Genomic DNA, 12661 nt, shown 5'->3' with positions numbered 1-12661 from the left:
ATGATTGTGATAATAAAGTATTTTCTGTTTGTTTATAAATTTACCCAAATCCTGTACTGAATTTTAACCGATTAATGATCCAGTGGCAAATCACAAAAAACACTTAAAGGTCATGAAAATGAATTCAGATTCAGATATTCATTCAGATTTCAGACCTGAAATCTTTCACTAAAACGTTTCTATATTAGTATCGGCGGTACTGGGGGACTGTATTTACTTGGTATCGGATCGATAACAAATCTAGAAGTATCACGCACACCACCAGCGAGGTCCCAACGGGCATGCTCGGTCACGTGACGTCAGTTGTGTCACGTGACATGGACGACAGCGGTGATTAGATGTCAACTTGAAAGGTACATTTAGATTTGGATGAAACAACTATTGTTCAGTATACCTGTTGATTCCAATGTTTAAATATATATATATATACACACATATTACGGCTGCTCGTGTTGTTAATTAACGCCAGGTTGTATCCATCCACCGGTCTCTTAGCAACGTTAGCAGTAGGCTAACGGCTAACTTACTTTGTCATGAGAGAAACTACCTTGAACATAATATCTGATGAGGTTAGTGGTGCGACTGCAACGCACACATTAAACTCCGGACACTATTTAAATTTGATCACAGATTAAACGTTTATTATATATGTTTCCATTATCTGTGCCCGAGTGTATGGTTATCAGTAGAAGCGAAGGTCTGACTTTATTTTGCGAGTTTCACCTGTTTGCAAGTAAGACAGGAATTCTTTCATAGTCTGATCATATTTCCAGAAGCCTCCAATGCCCACGCTTGCGTCATGTGTAAACTCAAGCATGTATCACTTTGTTTGTAGCTGCTTTGCAATGTTTCATGTTTTACTTCCTGTCTGTGTTTACTCTCGACAGAAGTGAGTGACAGTCTTTCTGACGGTCTCTCAGACAATTTATGCGGTGAACTGATTTGAATATGGGTCTCTAACCACTTGATCTGAAATGAATCTGATGGACCGCATTGAGTCAAAACAAATTATAACCAGGTAATCGGTGTACTGATGGAGGCCGGATCGTGATTAGCTCCATGTGCACCCCTCAATACTGTAAACACATGCAACTACGTCACGGTAAACTCGGACAGCTCGCAGCTGTGGGTTTGTACAGTTGATTTATTGACTTTTCACCTGTTGTTTGTATGTGCAGGTCTGCTCTTAGGGCCGTGACAGGAGACCCAGAGGGGATGGATGGATTTTCCATTAACATAACAGAGGCAATGGTTGTTGGGACCAGCCTGGCCCTCTCAGGCATCTGCTACTATCTCTACAGGAGGAACCAGATGACAGTAGACAAACTTGACGTTAGTGGAGACTGACTTTTGTCCAATTCACAATTTGCATTTTCTTGTCCCTCTGTTTTTTGGGCTGTGTAAACCAATGGACTTAGTTGGGAACCCTTTGAGCAAATTATGAAACATTCACAAGAGAAATCCAAAACTTTAAAAAAATCCCCAAGCAGAATTTTAGGTGTCAGCAACCTTGGTTTTCTCTTCCTGTTTTTGTTATATCTTTTGTCCTTTTATGGGCTGCTCAGTGTTGCGGCCTTGTAGTGTAATATGTAAAACCGTGCCGTTTGGTACAAACAGTCTGTTTGTGTTTTCAGAACGCCCCCCACTTCACCATAGATGGGGATCTCAAAAACATTTTGAAAGTAACCCCAGGAGCGTGTCTACAATACGTCGTCATCGAAGGTAATCAGGATGTCGATGTTTTTCCTACGCAGACAAACAGACGACTGATGACATGTTTTTTTCACCCCGTCCTCTCATCATCTGGACATCATCTGTTACCACATGTGCGCGCATATGTGTTTTGTTGTAGGTGCTGTGAAACCAGTAGACAAGCCTCTGACAAGTGAATTCAACAAAGAAATAGTTGGCGTGTTGCGCAAGTTCATGCTGAAGGAACACAGGCTGCTGTGGAACGGCATTTCACGCACATGGTGAGAACCGCAGCAAGACATCACGATTCTCTCATGAGTTCGTAAGAAAAATAAAGTGATTTAATATTGAACCTCCTTAAAGTTTGGGGGCTGAACGGGACAAAGAAGGGGACAATTAAAATTGAAGATGTAGAAGCATGTAGAGTGTTTGTTGGTCACTAATGTAGGAAAGCTATAGTGAGGCTTAAAATGTCATGGGTTGGATGGATATCCCTGTTAATGACACGCCTATTCTTATTATTTTTGATAAATAATTACCATCAACAACAATTTTTCTCCGCCCAGTGATTTGGATATTGGTAATCAAAAACATTGTTTCCTGTGTTGGCATCAGATGACGGTTGAACTGCATTTTTTCCGAGAGGAGACTGACTCAGCTCGGTACCTGTCAGTTTGCGTCATCGGAGGGGATTTTTGTCCTTTTTTTTTGTTTCTGCCCTACGTATTTAGACTGCACCACACCAGATTGTTAAGCAGACTATCCATCAGCTCAGTCAAACATTCAATTGACGTCACTCCAGTAATATATTTTCAGTTCTAGTTAAATATTTATGTTTGTGAAATACAAATGCGACGCGGTGAGGTTAACTCAAAGTATATTTGATGTTTTCTCCGTATTGGCATGTGTGCCCTCAAGAGACCCGAACCGTTCCTCTCTCCACAGGACTGACAACGAGAGAGTCGTGCATGAAAGCGTGAACATGGTGCCCTTCGTGTTGGTGGGAACGAATGAGGCCGAAGTCCGAGTCCTGTGCCCCCTGCAGGCCTCGGGGACGCACATGGAGGTCACCTATGAGGAGTTCGACCAAGCCAAAAGCGGCTTTATGGACCTCGTGGGACAGTTCATCAGTGGGGAGAAGCTCAAAGGTCAACTGAAGATTGAGGAGATGCTCAAGGTCAGTTGTTAGATGAGATACCAACATTTTTAACGCAAATACAATTCAGTTGACGAAGTGTAAATATTTTTCTTGCTTACCACTAAGACAAATAATTAAAATACACCTCTTTCCCAGGTGGGCACCACTCTCACAGGCGTAGGCGAGGTGATACTGGACGCGGACAACACCCTCAGTCTCCGACCGCCCTCCAACGGTTCACAGTACTTCTTGAGCTTGGTGGACTTCGACACCCTCCGAGAGGAGAAGGAGAGCGCGGCCGTTGGCTGGAAGGTGCTGGCCGTCACTTCTGCTTTGGTCGGGGCTGCCGTCCTCTCCTGGGCAGGCCTGCGCTACTACCGCCACATACAGCACCGCAGGAAGCGCGAACAGGAAGCCAGGGATTTCGAGAGACTGATGGCTGAGGCCTCGAGGCCGTCTGCCGCGCAGGACGCCATGCAGGACGGGGCCGGCAATCACACCGGGAGCACGTGCGTGATTTGCCTCACTCAGCCTCGCAACTGCATCCTGTTGGACTGCGGACACGTTTGCTGCTGCTACACCTGCTACCAGGCCCTGCCACAGCACCGATGCCCCATCTGTAGACAGAACATCGTCAGAGTGGTGCCGCTCTATCTCGTCTGATGTAACCGCGCGACCTCACTGGACTTTACACACTTTATCAGCTTTAAACCTCGAGGGTCTAAAGTGCTGCACTTATTAACTTAAAGATGATATTTGGGCATATTTGTTCATTAGGGATTGAATAAGGCACGGTGTAAATTCAAGCAATACAAATGTTTTAATTTCCTAAATGTTGATGTGCCTTATTCTGGTGATTTACATGGCTGCTCCTGTACTGTACGTATATATATATATATATTTATATATATATATACACACATGAAAAGATACGGTTTTGTTTCAGATGGTTTCGGTAACATGTTTGTGAAGTACCAGAAACAAAGAGACATCTGTAGGTCAAGTTTCAGTGTCTGTGTGTGATAAATGCACTACTGAAAAGCAGGGAAAGCTGTTTCAGTAAAGTACTTTAAAACTCCTGTGTGCCGTGTATTTTATGTGGACGTATTAACCACTCAGATAACCACACCAAATGTCCCTGTCCAAACAAGGAATGATGAACAGTTGCCCAGACAGCGTAAAAAAAAAACCTTTGGTGACACAATGTTGGCGGCTACCAGGTTGAACTAATCACAACTGCTACAGCTGATTGACATATATGCTTAACGCACACGTAAGAGTTCCCCAAACATTTACCACAAAGAAGCGCCGTCCTTGACTTTGGTACCACCGCATGCCTCGTGCTGGGACCATGGTATGAACCCAGATGGAGCGGGGGTGTCATTGACGGTGTTTTGATTTCACTGTGAAACATTTGGCTTGGGAAATACACAATCTGGTCAACCGGGGCAGCGATGACCAATGAGCAAATCATGTTTTATGAGGACAGTCTCAGGTTTGGCTTATACTGTGTGTATGTGTTGTTCTGTAATTACACACTGAAACACTCTACGGACACAATGCCGACTGGAACTGAACAGATTACGAGTTGACGTTCATAAATGCGGATCAACAGTTAGTTTCTCTGAAGTCATCACAGAGAAGACATCTGAGTAGACGGTGCGTAGGAGGCTGAACGAGGTAGAATTCCAGAGCAATGCTGTAACTTTACCGTGACTGTAATTTAAGCTTTAAGTTTACAGGTGCTGAACTGGAGAATCACATAGTGGAATAAAGAGAGAATAAATAGTTTTCCTCTTAATTTATGTCAGTGGAAAATACCAGCATTCATAATCAGCCTCACCTTTTCATTGTGCTTACATACTTTCCTGTGGAGTTACCTGGACATTAGCTTGATGACATCTTTTACCGAGCTGTGACGTGTGTGTTTAAGTTTTCAGAAATTTGCATTTTCTACTCAATTACCCAAGTTGTTATCTGTTAGTTTTGATGATCCTGCATGATCACATATCATACCCCCAGGCATAATGGCCGCAAACTTTACCAGTCCAGTTGTTTCGTAGGTAATGAAGATTCCAGCATTTGACCATGAGGGCGACAAAGACCGAAAGGCCTCATGTGACACTGGATTCATGAAACGTGCATCGACCATTAACTCCTTACTCATCCTCGATGGGTAAGGAGTTAATATCAGGCAAGGGAAGAGAAAAAAAATCAACTGGTTTAAAAAGATTTTTATTCTATTTTAAGTTTTTCAAAGTGTCATTAAGTTCTTTCAGTGTGTTGTTAATTTGTGAAAACGTGCCTGCCATGTGTTGAAGACACTCCAGGATCTTCTGCTGAACCTGTAGGAGGGACCCTGTGTCTGATCCACCTGATGGTCCAGACTGGATCTGAGAGGTGGACGGAGAACTGGAGACGGCTGTGTCTGGAAAAATAGAAAATAAGTAAAAGAAGCCATATGATATGTAGTAAAACGAACGTGGATACATGTAGACCACATGCTCAAATACAAATGTGCTCTTTTATTATGGAGACAAAGGAAGCGATGTAATGGTCTTAATTCTCTCCGCCCATTAAACAGCTGTATTACCAATGTCCTCAGAGCTTGGTAGCGGAGGCTCGGTTTTGATGTCCTCGATTTTGATCCCTAACACTGTCGGATATTTATTTTCTGGTTGTGGGAGCTCGTTGTCCTGATTGTCCTGATGGTCGGACCTCAGTCCGGACAGACAGACCCCTCCGATTATGGCTCCGATGCGCTCGTCCACGTGTGTTGCTCTTACTTCCTGCCCCCTCTCCGTGCCCGTATCACTACGGCCCGCAGCTGCAAGTCGTTTTTTTGCTTCAGTTTTCATATCAGACCATTTCTTCTTAACTTCTCCCACAGTTCTTTGCTCTGTACCCACAGCGTTTACAGCCCTGGTGATGTCCTGCCACGCTTGGCGCTTGACTGGACTGCTGACTCCACAGCGCACACTTGAAAACAGGATTTTTTTTCTTAAGGACACGTTGAGGAGTAAAGTTTCGATCTCACCAGGAGAGAAGTTTTTCTTCTTTTTGATTCTTTTAAGCATTTTAGTTCCCCGTGTTTTCCCCCTGATCCCAGATTATTGTTGCTTACTATGTGAATGTAGCCGCTTGGCGTTTGTGTTGGGCTTGCACACGGCACTTCCGTCTGCTGCCCTTATATGGATGAATAGAACAAACCATTCATCCACACGGGTAAGAACCCGCGGGGATTTTCTTAATTTTCTACTTTGTGCAAGCAGGGGCGCAACTACCTAATCAGTAACGTGTCTCTGTTATTGATCATATCATTTACACATGCACAAAAGCTCTTAAATAAAGAAAATGCCTACACGAAATTATATATATTATATGTAAATGATATTGATCATATCATTTACACATGCACAAAAGCTCTTAAATAAAGAAAATGCCTACACGAAATTATATGTCCCCCCATCGCTTTGGCGCCCCCTCTAGTGCAGCGCCCCTATGCGCCGCATATAGTGCACGTTCACCTTTTGCACGACTGTGTGCAAGAATAAATTAAGAGAAAGATAAGAAAGTATCCATGGGCGAGGTCCAGTGTTTCTGGACAGCTGTATCAGTTTGGTCTTTTGTTAATGTGCTCTGAGGTCTGACTCACCGGCCACTTTATTAGGTACACCTTGCTAGTAAAAGGTTGGACTAACTTTTGCCTTCAGAACTGCCTTAATTCTTCGTGTCATACTTTCAACAAGGTGTTGGAAACATTCCACAGAGATTTTGGTCCATACTGACATGATAGCATCACGCAGTTGCTGCAGATTTGTCGGCTGCACATCTATGATGAGAATCTCCCGTTCCACCACATCCCAAAGGTGATCTATTGGGTCTATTGTCACGTTCCAGAAGCCAGTTTGAGATGATATGAGCTTTGTGACATGGTGCATTATCCTGCTGGAAGTAGCCGTCAGAAGATGGTACACTGTGGTCATAAAGGGATGGACATGGTCAGCAACGATACTCAGGTAGGCTGTGGTATTTAAACCATGCTCAGTTTGTACTAAGGGGCCCAAAGAGTGTCAAGAAAATATCCCCCACACCATCACACCACCACCACCAGCCTGAACCGTTGATACAAGGCAGGATGGATCCACGCTTTCATGCTGTTTATGCCAAATTCTGACCCTGCCATCTGATTGTCACAGCTGAAATCAAGACCTGTCAAAACGTGGCAATGTTTTTTCAATCTTCTATTGTCCAGTGTTGGTGAGCCTGTGTGAACTGTAGTCTCAGTTTCCTGTTCTTAGCTGACAGGAGTGTGGTCTTCTGCTGCTGTAGTCCATCAAGGCGTTTTCATCCACATGACTGCTGATCACTGGATATTTCCTCTTCTTCGGACCATTCTCTGTAAACCCTAGAGATGGTTGTGTGTGAAAATCCCAGTAGATCATTAGTTTCTGAAAAACTCAGACCAGCCCATCTGGCACCAACAACCATACCACGTTCAAAGTCACTTAAATCTCCTTTCTTCCTCATTCTGATGCTCAGTTTGACAATCACCTCTACATGCACTAAATGCATTGAATTGCAGCCATGTGATTGGCTGATTAGCTATTTGTGTTGACAAGCAATTGTACAGGTGTACCTAATAAAGTGGCCAGTGAGTGTCTGCACATACTAGGTTTACACATACATTCCAATTTCAGCAACTAAAACTTAATGTCTTATAATTTAATGTCTTAATATAAATTGTGGTATTGTGTTTAAATCGTCTCTGTTCAAATATGACACTTGCACATATTTACATTTTCACTGTAGTTTCAGAAACTTCAGTCTGGTACGTTACCCAGATTTTGAGAAACCTGAAAATAAAACCAGGATTCTTTGTCATGTAAAAAGAAAAAAGAAAAAAACAACTTGTGTTCCATGTAAACACAAGATTGTTTGACTTGTTGAACTTTCTGAATTTAGACTTTTAGACGTAATCCTCACATTGGATGTTACGTCATTAAAAATCTCATGAAGGATTTTGTTAACGTCCTGCTCCTCCTTAGTGAAAGAACAAATGTAAGAGAAAAAAATAAGAAAGCAATGTTTCTGGAAGGCTGCGAAAGCTTTTGTATTTTTAAAATCCTTTTTTAAACAAATGTTGAATGTGTGTCCTGACTGACTCACTATTCAGTTACGACATCTGCACTTTCCAACATGTAGATTTAGCATCTTACCTACATTTTGAGCAACGTGGATAAAAACCAGGATAGTTTCTCAAAATAATCAGACCCGCAATCAGTGAGCTGCAATGGTTGACTTTGAATTTTGACTAAATGTCTTTAATCAAAGACTTTTTGCGAACGAGGATAATTTCCCGACGTGTCCATGAATGCTGTGCTCGCATTGATCGTTTCTCCACCTTCAAACAGCCGTGATTATTTTGAAAGAAAACGTTCCAATTTTCCACATCTGAAAGCCGCGAAAAAGCATTTGTGTGACACGTTGAGTACGGCCCTCGTTCTGTGTCAGATTGTCTCATGTGTAGTGTGCGACCTAACGTACTACCCACCTGTGTCTGATCCTCTTAGACATTAGGAAAGTGGTTGAGTTTTTTTTTCCAAAAGGCACAAATGATGGATAAAACCACCTGCTGTCTGAAAAGACTCTTTGTGAGTCATCAAGCGTCTATTTCTGTCATTTCTAACCAGCAGTGAGTCAACACTAAGAGGAGCACATGGATGAAAAGACACCTTCAATTTTTTTCTCCAGCGGTTGCACAAAAAGGAAAAGGCTAATAGGCGTGTGTGTTTGTAGTAGGCAGTGGGAGGCTGTGTGAGGTGAAGAGTGCAGCGTCGGGCCTGAGTCGGGGTGAGAGAGGAGCAGGTGGACCACACGGGTTCCCATAAATCTGCCTCGTCGGCCGTGAGGGCTCACTTTGACAAATTCTTCATGAGCCCGCTCAGCAGAACAACAGCTGCGGCTCTGGGGGAAGAGACTATTACCGTGGCACCGGCAGACCTCCGAGGGCACGGGCGAAGACGTGGCGTCTGGTTGGTCCAGTCCGGTTTTAATGTGGAAAAAGTCAGAGGAACACTGGTGACAGGGAAATGCTGTGACTGACGCTGCAACTGTGTTTAAGAAAATGAGAGAAATCTGGGAAAATAACGAATGGTTTTATTTGGGAAAAGGAGAGAACCTCATTTATTTAGTACCCATGTCGGTGTAACTGCCGTTCTACTTCTGCCACTAGGTGTCCATCTTGCCTTACCCTGCACCCGGCGACAGTGAGGGGAGACACTGATTCGAGTGGAGGCTTTCCGAGTCACATGCAATTAATGTAAGCTGCGAGATCATGTTTAATCCATCCTGATAGCTGACAAACAATTTAGATGATATGATTATTCTCTAATTGGCTGTGCTTCACGGGTGCAGGCTGTGATTTGTGATGATGAGGAGGGAGAGCGGCGGTTCGGCTGTGTGTGAAACCTTAAGCACTGGCTTAATTAGTGATTTATTACGAGTTTTAATATAATCAAGGATCGTGATTGTTTTTTTCTGTCTTTTTTCTTTTTTTTTTAAGAATGGAAATCTTGGTTCAGGAGGCTGCATCTCTACTTCGGCTCAGATCAAAAATGATTGAAATATTCAGATGAACTGATGAACCCACACGGTGAAGCCTTGTGTCTTTGGTGACTTTGGAAGCACACGTGTACCTTTCACAGAACGTCATCATCCTAAACGTCAGCCTCAGCTTACATCACATTTTGTTTTGCATTTATTTTTCTGTTTTTCTGAAAATGGAAATCTGCGTAGCTCCAGGTTTGTGGAAAATCGCATCTTTGATATCTCGACACGACCTTACGTGCGGGTGGGGCGGAGGGCAGTTTTATTCCTTCTCCCTCGCCAGCCGTGCCACAGCAGACACACTCCAACGGACAGCAGGAGGAAAAAGGTAGAGATGCAGTATCTCGGGAGAGAGAGCCATCACAGCGTGCTGCAGCCGCTGATGCCAATTACCGCTGTCACCCATCTGCTTTGGGCATGCAGCGAAACGTGGGATAGGTGACCTACTTTCTGACAGTAGTGTGACTGCGGTGCTTCTCCTCTCATCAACAAACTGAGCGCTCCCTCCCTGAGGACAGGGACATAGGGATGCTATCAAGGGAAATACAAACTGGTCATAGATGTTTTTGTTCAGGCACCGATTTAACAAAACTCGTTCGTTCAATTCAAGGTTTTAGTGGACAGATGGACAAAGGTCCGTTTATTTAGAGGTACGTAATCACGTACATTTCTCTCAGGTTTCGAAATGTGCTCTGAGATTTTTGCTTCTTTCCCAGTATTTAAAACTGACACGTGAAATGTAAAATATCTGTCGGAACCAGTGTCCGTGTTTCTCTTGATAATAAACAGAACACGCTGTCACTAGTCCTCATGGGAGTTATTTCCTCAGTTGAGAGTATCTAAATGGAAACTGTCAACAGTGAGGTCTGTGTATTGCCAAAAGGGACTAGGACTTGCTGTTGATTTTTTATTTTTTTTTTTATTCTTTTTTTATGTCATATTTTGAATTCTGCATGCAGACAATTTGGGATCGGAAGCAAAAACGTCAGAGATGGTGATGTCAAAGCCTGAGCAGACTTAAAACTAGCCAAGAAAAAGTTGAATGTGTGGCCTCTCATGGTCGGTTCAGTAAGCTGGAAACACAGCGATCACATTGGAAATATGTTAATTTAGCAAAATGTTGCAGATTGAACAGATCGTTACTTGAGTTTTTGGTCACTTGACTAAATCAAATGTAGCTTTTCTTTGTTTTTTTTTTTCTGTATTAACGCCTCTCTAGCTTTTCACTTACTAAATACTCCACCAAGTTCACTGGTAGCTGCTAGGAAATTATAATAATAGGTGGTAAGATTGAAGCACAAATTGTGAGCTATAAAACCACAACAAGGAGGGGACAGGTGTTAAAATGCTCTGCAGATGTGAGTTATACACCTCGTTCTCTGTGGGTTTGCTAACATGAATGTCTCTCACATTATGCAGGTTACTTAATCCATGGATAGTAGTTTATTAGTTTGAATACAGTGAAAATAACGGCTTTAAAAGACGGCTAGTCAGTTAAGAGTTTATTTTTAAGGGTCACACACTTCACAGGTTGGGAACCTTGTGAAACGACGTAGTTCTCCAAATACAACTCTATATTTTCACTTAATAAAATACCCCCTATTCTTCACCAACATGGCTCTATACAAAACGAAACACTGATCTCAGCCTCCCATGTGCAGTGTGTATGTTCGCGGTGGAGACGAAGCGTACAGCGTGGCCTCTGTGCAGCTTCAGCGTCCTGCACACCACAGCTGTGAGCATTTCTATTTCTGCACTGATCCAAGGGCAGGAGCTGTGCCAGTGTTCCCACAGTCTAGTGGAGGATGTTTATGCAGGAAAACAAACAGCATTAATCTTCATGACGAGGAGTGCAGATATACACAGTACATCCATTTGACTGCAGATGGTGTGTGTGTGTGTGTGTGTGTGTGTGTGTGCGCGCGTCTCATCTTTCTGCACGGCCTCTCGGCTACATTTTTAGTTTTCCTGAAAAGTACACCTGCTCTGTCTGTTTCCATTACTTCAGCAGTCATTACATAAACCTTACACTAAACACCATCACCACCGATGGGCTAATCCTAACCTTAAACCAGGTTGTCAACATAAAAACGCAGTGATTTACATGATGGCCTCTTGCTTTTTGTCTCCTCGGTGCGACTGTGTAAACACGTCGATGTCCCCACAATGCGAGTAAGACAAGTGTTCACACAGACGAGGTGAATTGATCCCGGCCCTTAGCTCTCAGCTTGTTATTGGTGTTTTTCCTCAGCTAGTGCTCCTCGAGGAGGAACACGGTGTGTATATACAATGTGTGTGTGTGTGACTTGAGCAGAGCTCGGTCTTACTCCAAGGGAGAGATGGGGGAGGAGGAAGGGGGGGTGACTCAGCATGGTGATTCATTAGTAATTGGAAGCAGTGTTTCAAGAGCACATGTCCGCACAAACACACACACACATTTCTTAAGGGTTAGAGATGATGGGACTGATTGAGTGGGTCTGGTCATTGAAACCCACAGCCTGCAAACAAGGAAGAGAAGGAGCGAGAGAAAGAGAAAGAATGGGAGAAAGGGGGAGAAATCACAGCACGGAGGGAGATTGATTGCACAAAACAGAGACAGGCTGGATCAGAAGAATACGAATAAGAGATGAGAAAGTGTCCAGCTGGGATAATACATGCACAGTGAACATGAAGCAGCACCTACCTGGCATCATGTGGGGCAGCAGGTCAGAGTTTTCCCCACAGCCTCCAACTCCGTCGCCCACTGATGACATCATGTGAAATCCCTGGCCGACGCGTGAACCCGGCCTGCCGCATGAATCAACAGCTCTGCCCGTCGACAGCTGGAGGCTGCATTTTATTGGACGGGAGGAGCTTTCTGAGTCATCACTGGGGAATTACATTCGGATAGAGTGGCAGATACATAGGCTCGCACACCGAGAGTGAATGGATGGGAGAGAGAAATCATGACTGGATGGAGGTAATTGTCTGCGTTGACGTGCGCTGACGCGGTGACGTCCTCGAGCTTCTGTCACTGCTTCTCGTGATGAATGGAAGCAACCGTTTTATTTGAATCTGCCTCTAAAGATGTTAGCGCTTCCTGTCATCCATCCAGTTGACAGGAGCTCACATCATTCTTACCGAATGGCCGCCACGCGTCTTGTCCCAACAGGAAATCCAGGAGCCGCCGACGTCTTGACTATCACATGGTCGCTCTCACCAGTCCGCTATGCAGACTGGCTG

At 43.8% G+C, this 12661-nt stretch overlaps 2 protein-coding genes and 1 long non-coding RNA gene across 3 annotated transcripts; 2 read left to right on the top strand and 1 right to left on the bottom strand.

Annotated features, from left to right (window-relative positions):
• The first annotated feature begins 258 nt into the window (after positions 1–258).
• Positions 259–3909, top strand: mul1a (mitochondrial E3 ubiquitin protein ligase 1a). Its single transcript, XM_047589561.1, has 6 exons — positions 259–353; positions 1179–1332; positions 1635–1722; positions 1853–1973; positions 2638–2869; positions 2987–3909. Exons 2-6 carry the CDS (start codon positions 1216–1218, stop codon positions 3491–3493), a joined length of 1065 nt encoding a protein of 354 aa, XP_047445517.1. The 5' UTR covers positions 259–353; positions 1179–1215; the 3' UTR covers positions 3494–3909.
• A 1142-nt stretch (positions 3910–5051) lies between these two features.
• Positions 5052–6026, bottom strand: LOC125010873 (nuclear apoptosis-inducing factor 1-like). Its single transcript, XM_047589766.1, has 2 exons — positions 5424–6026; positions 5052–5258 (listed from the first exon to the last, which is right to left on the bottom strand). Exons 1-2 carry the CDS (start codon positions 5905–5907, stop codon positions 5071–5073), a joined length of 672 nt encoding a protein of 223 aa, XP_047445722.1. The 5' UTR covers positions 5908–6026; the 3' UTR covers positions 5052–5070.
• Positions 6027–8390: 2364 nt separating this feature from the next.
• On the top strand, positions 8391–9478 carry LOC125011154. Its single transcript, XR_007113131.1, has 2 exons — positions 8391–9152; positions 9396–9478. It is a non-coding gene; the product is annotated as an uncharacterized LOC125011154 (long non-coding RNA).
• Positions 9479–12661: the final 3183 nt, after the last annotated feature.

This window comes from Mugil cephalus, chromosome 7 (genome assembly GCF_022458985.1).
Source record: "Mugil cephalus isolate CIBA_MC_2020 chromosome 7, CIBA_Mcephalus_1.1, whole genome shotgun sequence".
In the NCBI taxonomy this organism is placed as follows: domain Eukaryota; kingdom Metazoa; phylum Chordata; class Actinopteri; order Mugiliformes; family Mugilidae; genus Mugil; species Mugil cephalus.
Note: the sequence above shows the minus strand (reverse complement) of the source record. Positions and strands in the feature narration are given on the sequence as shown.

Excerpts from the sequence above, each read along its gene's own strand:
- mul1a (XM_047589561.1), top strand. The coding sequence starts at position 1,216 with ATGGATGGATTTTCCATTAACATAACAGAGGCAATGGTTGTTGGGACC. Across the intron at positions 1,333-1,634 it reads TGACAGTAGACAAACTTGAC|AACGCCCCCCACTTCACCAT; the intron begins GTTAGTGGAGAC and ends TTGTGTTTTCAG. Across the intron at positions 1,974-2,637 it reads AACGGCATTTCACGCACATG|GACTGACAACGAGAGAGTCG; the intron begins GTGAGAACCGCA and ends CTCTCTCCACAG.
- LOC125010873 (XM_047589766.1), bottom strand. The coding sequence starts at position 5,907 with ATGCTTAAAAGAATCAAAAAGAAGAAAAACTTCTCTCCTGGTGAGATC. Across the intron at positions 5,259-5,423 it reads ACCAAGCTCTGAGGACATTG|ACACAGCCGTCTCCAGTTCT; the intron begins GTAATACAGCTG and ends CTATTTTTCCAG.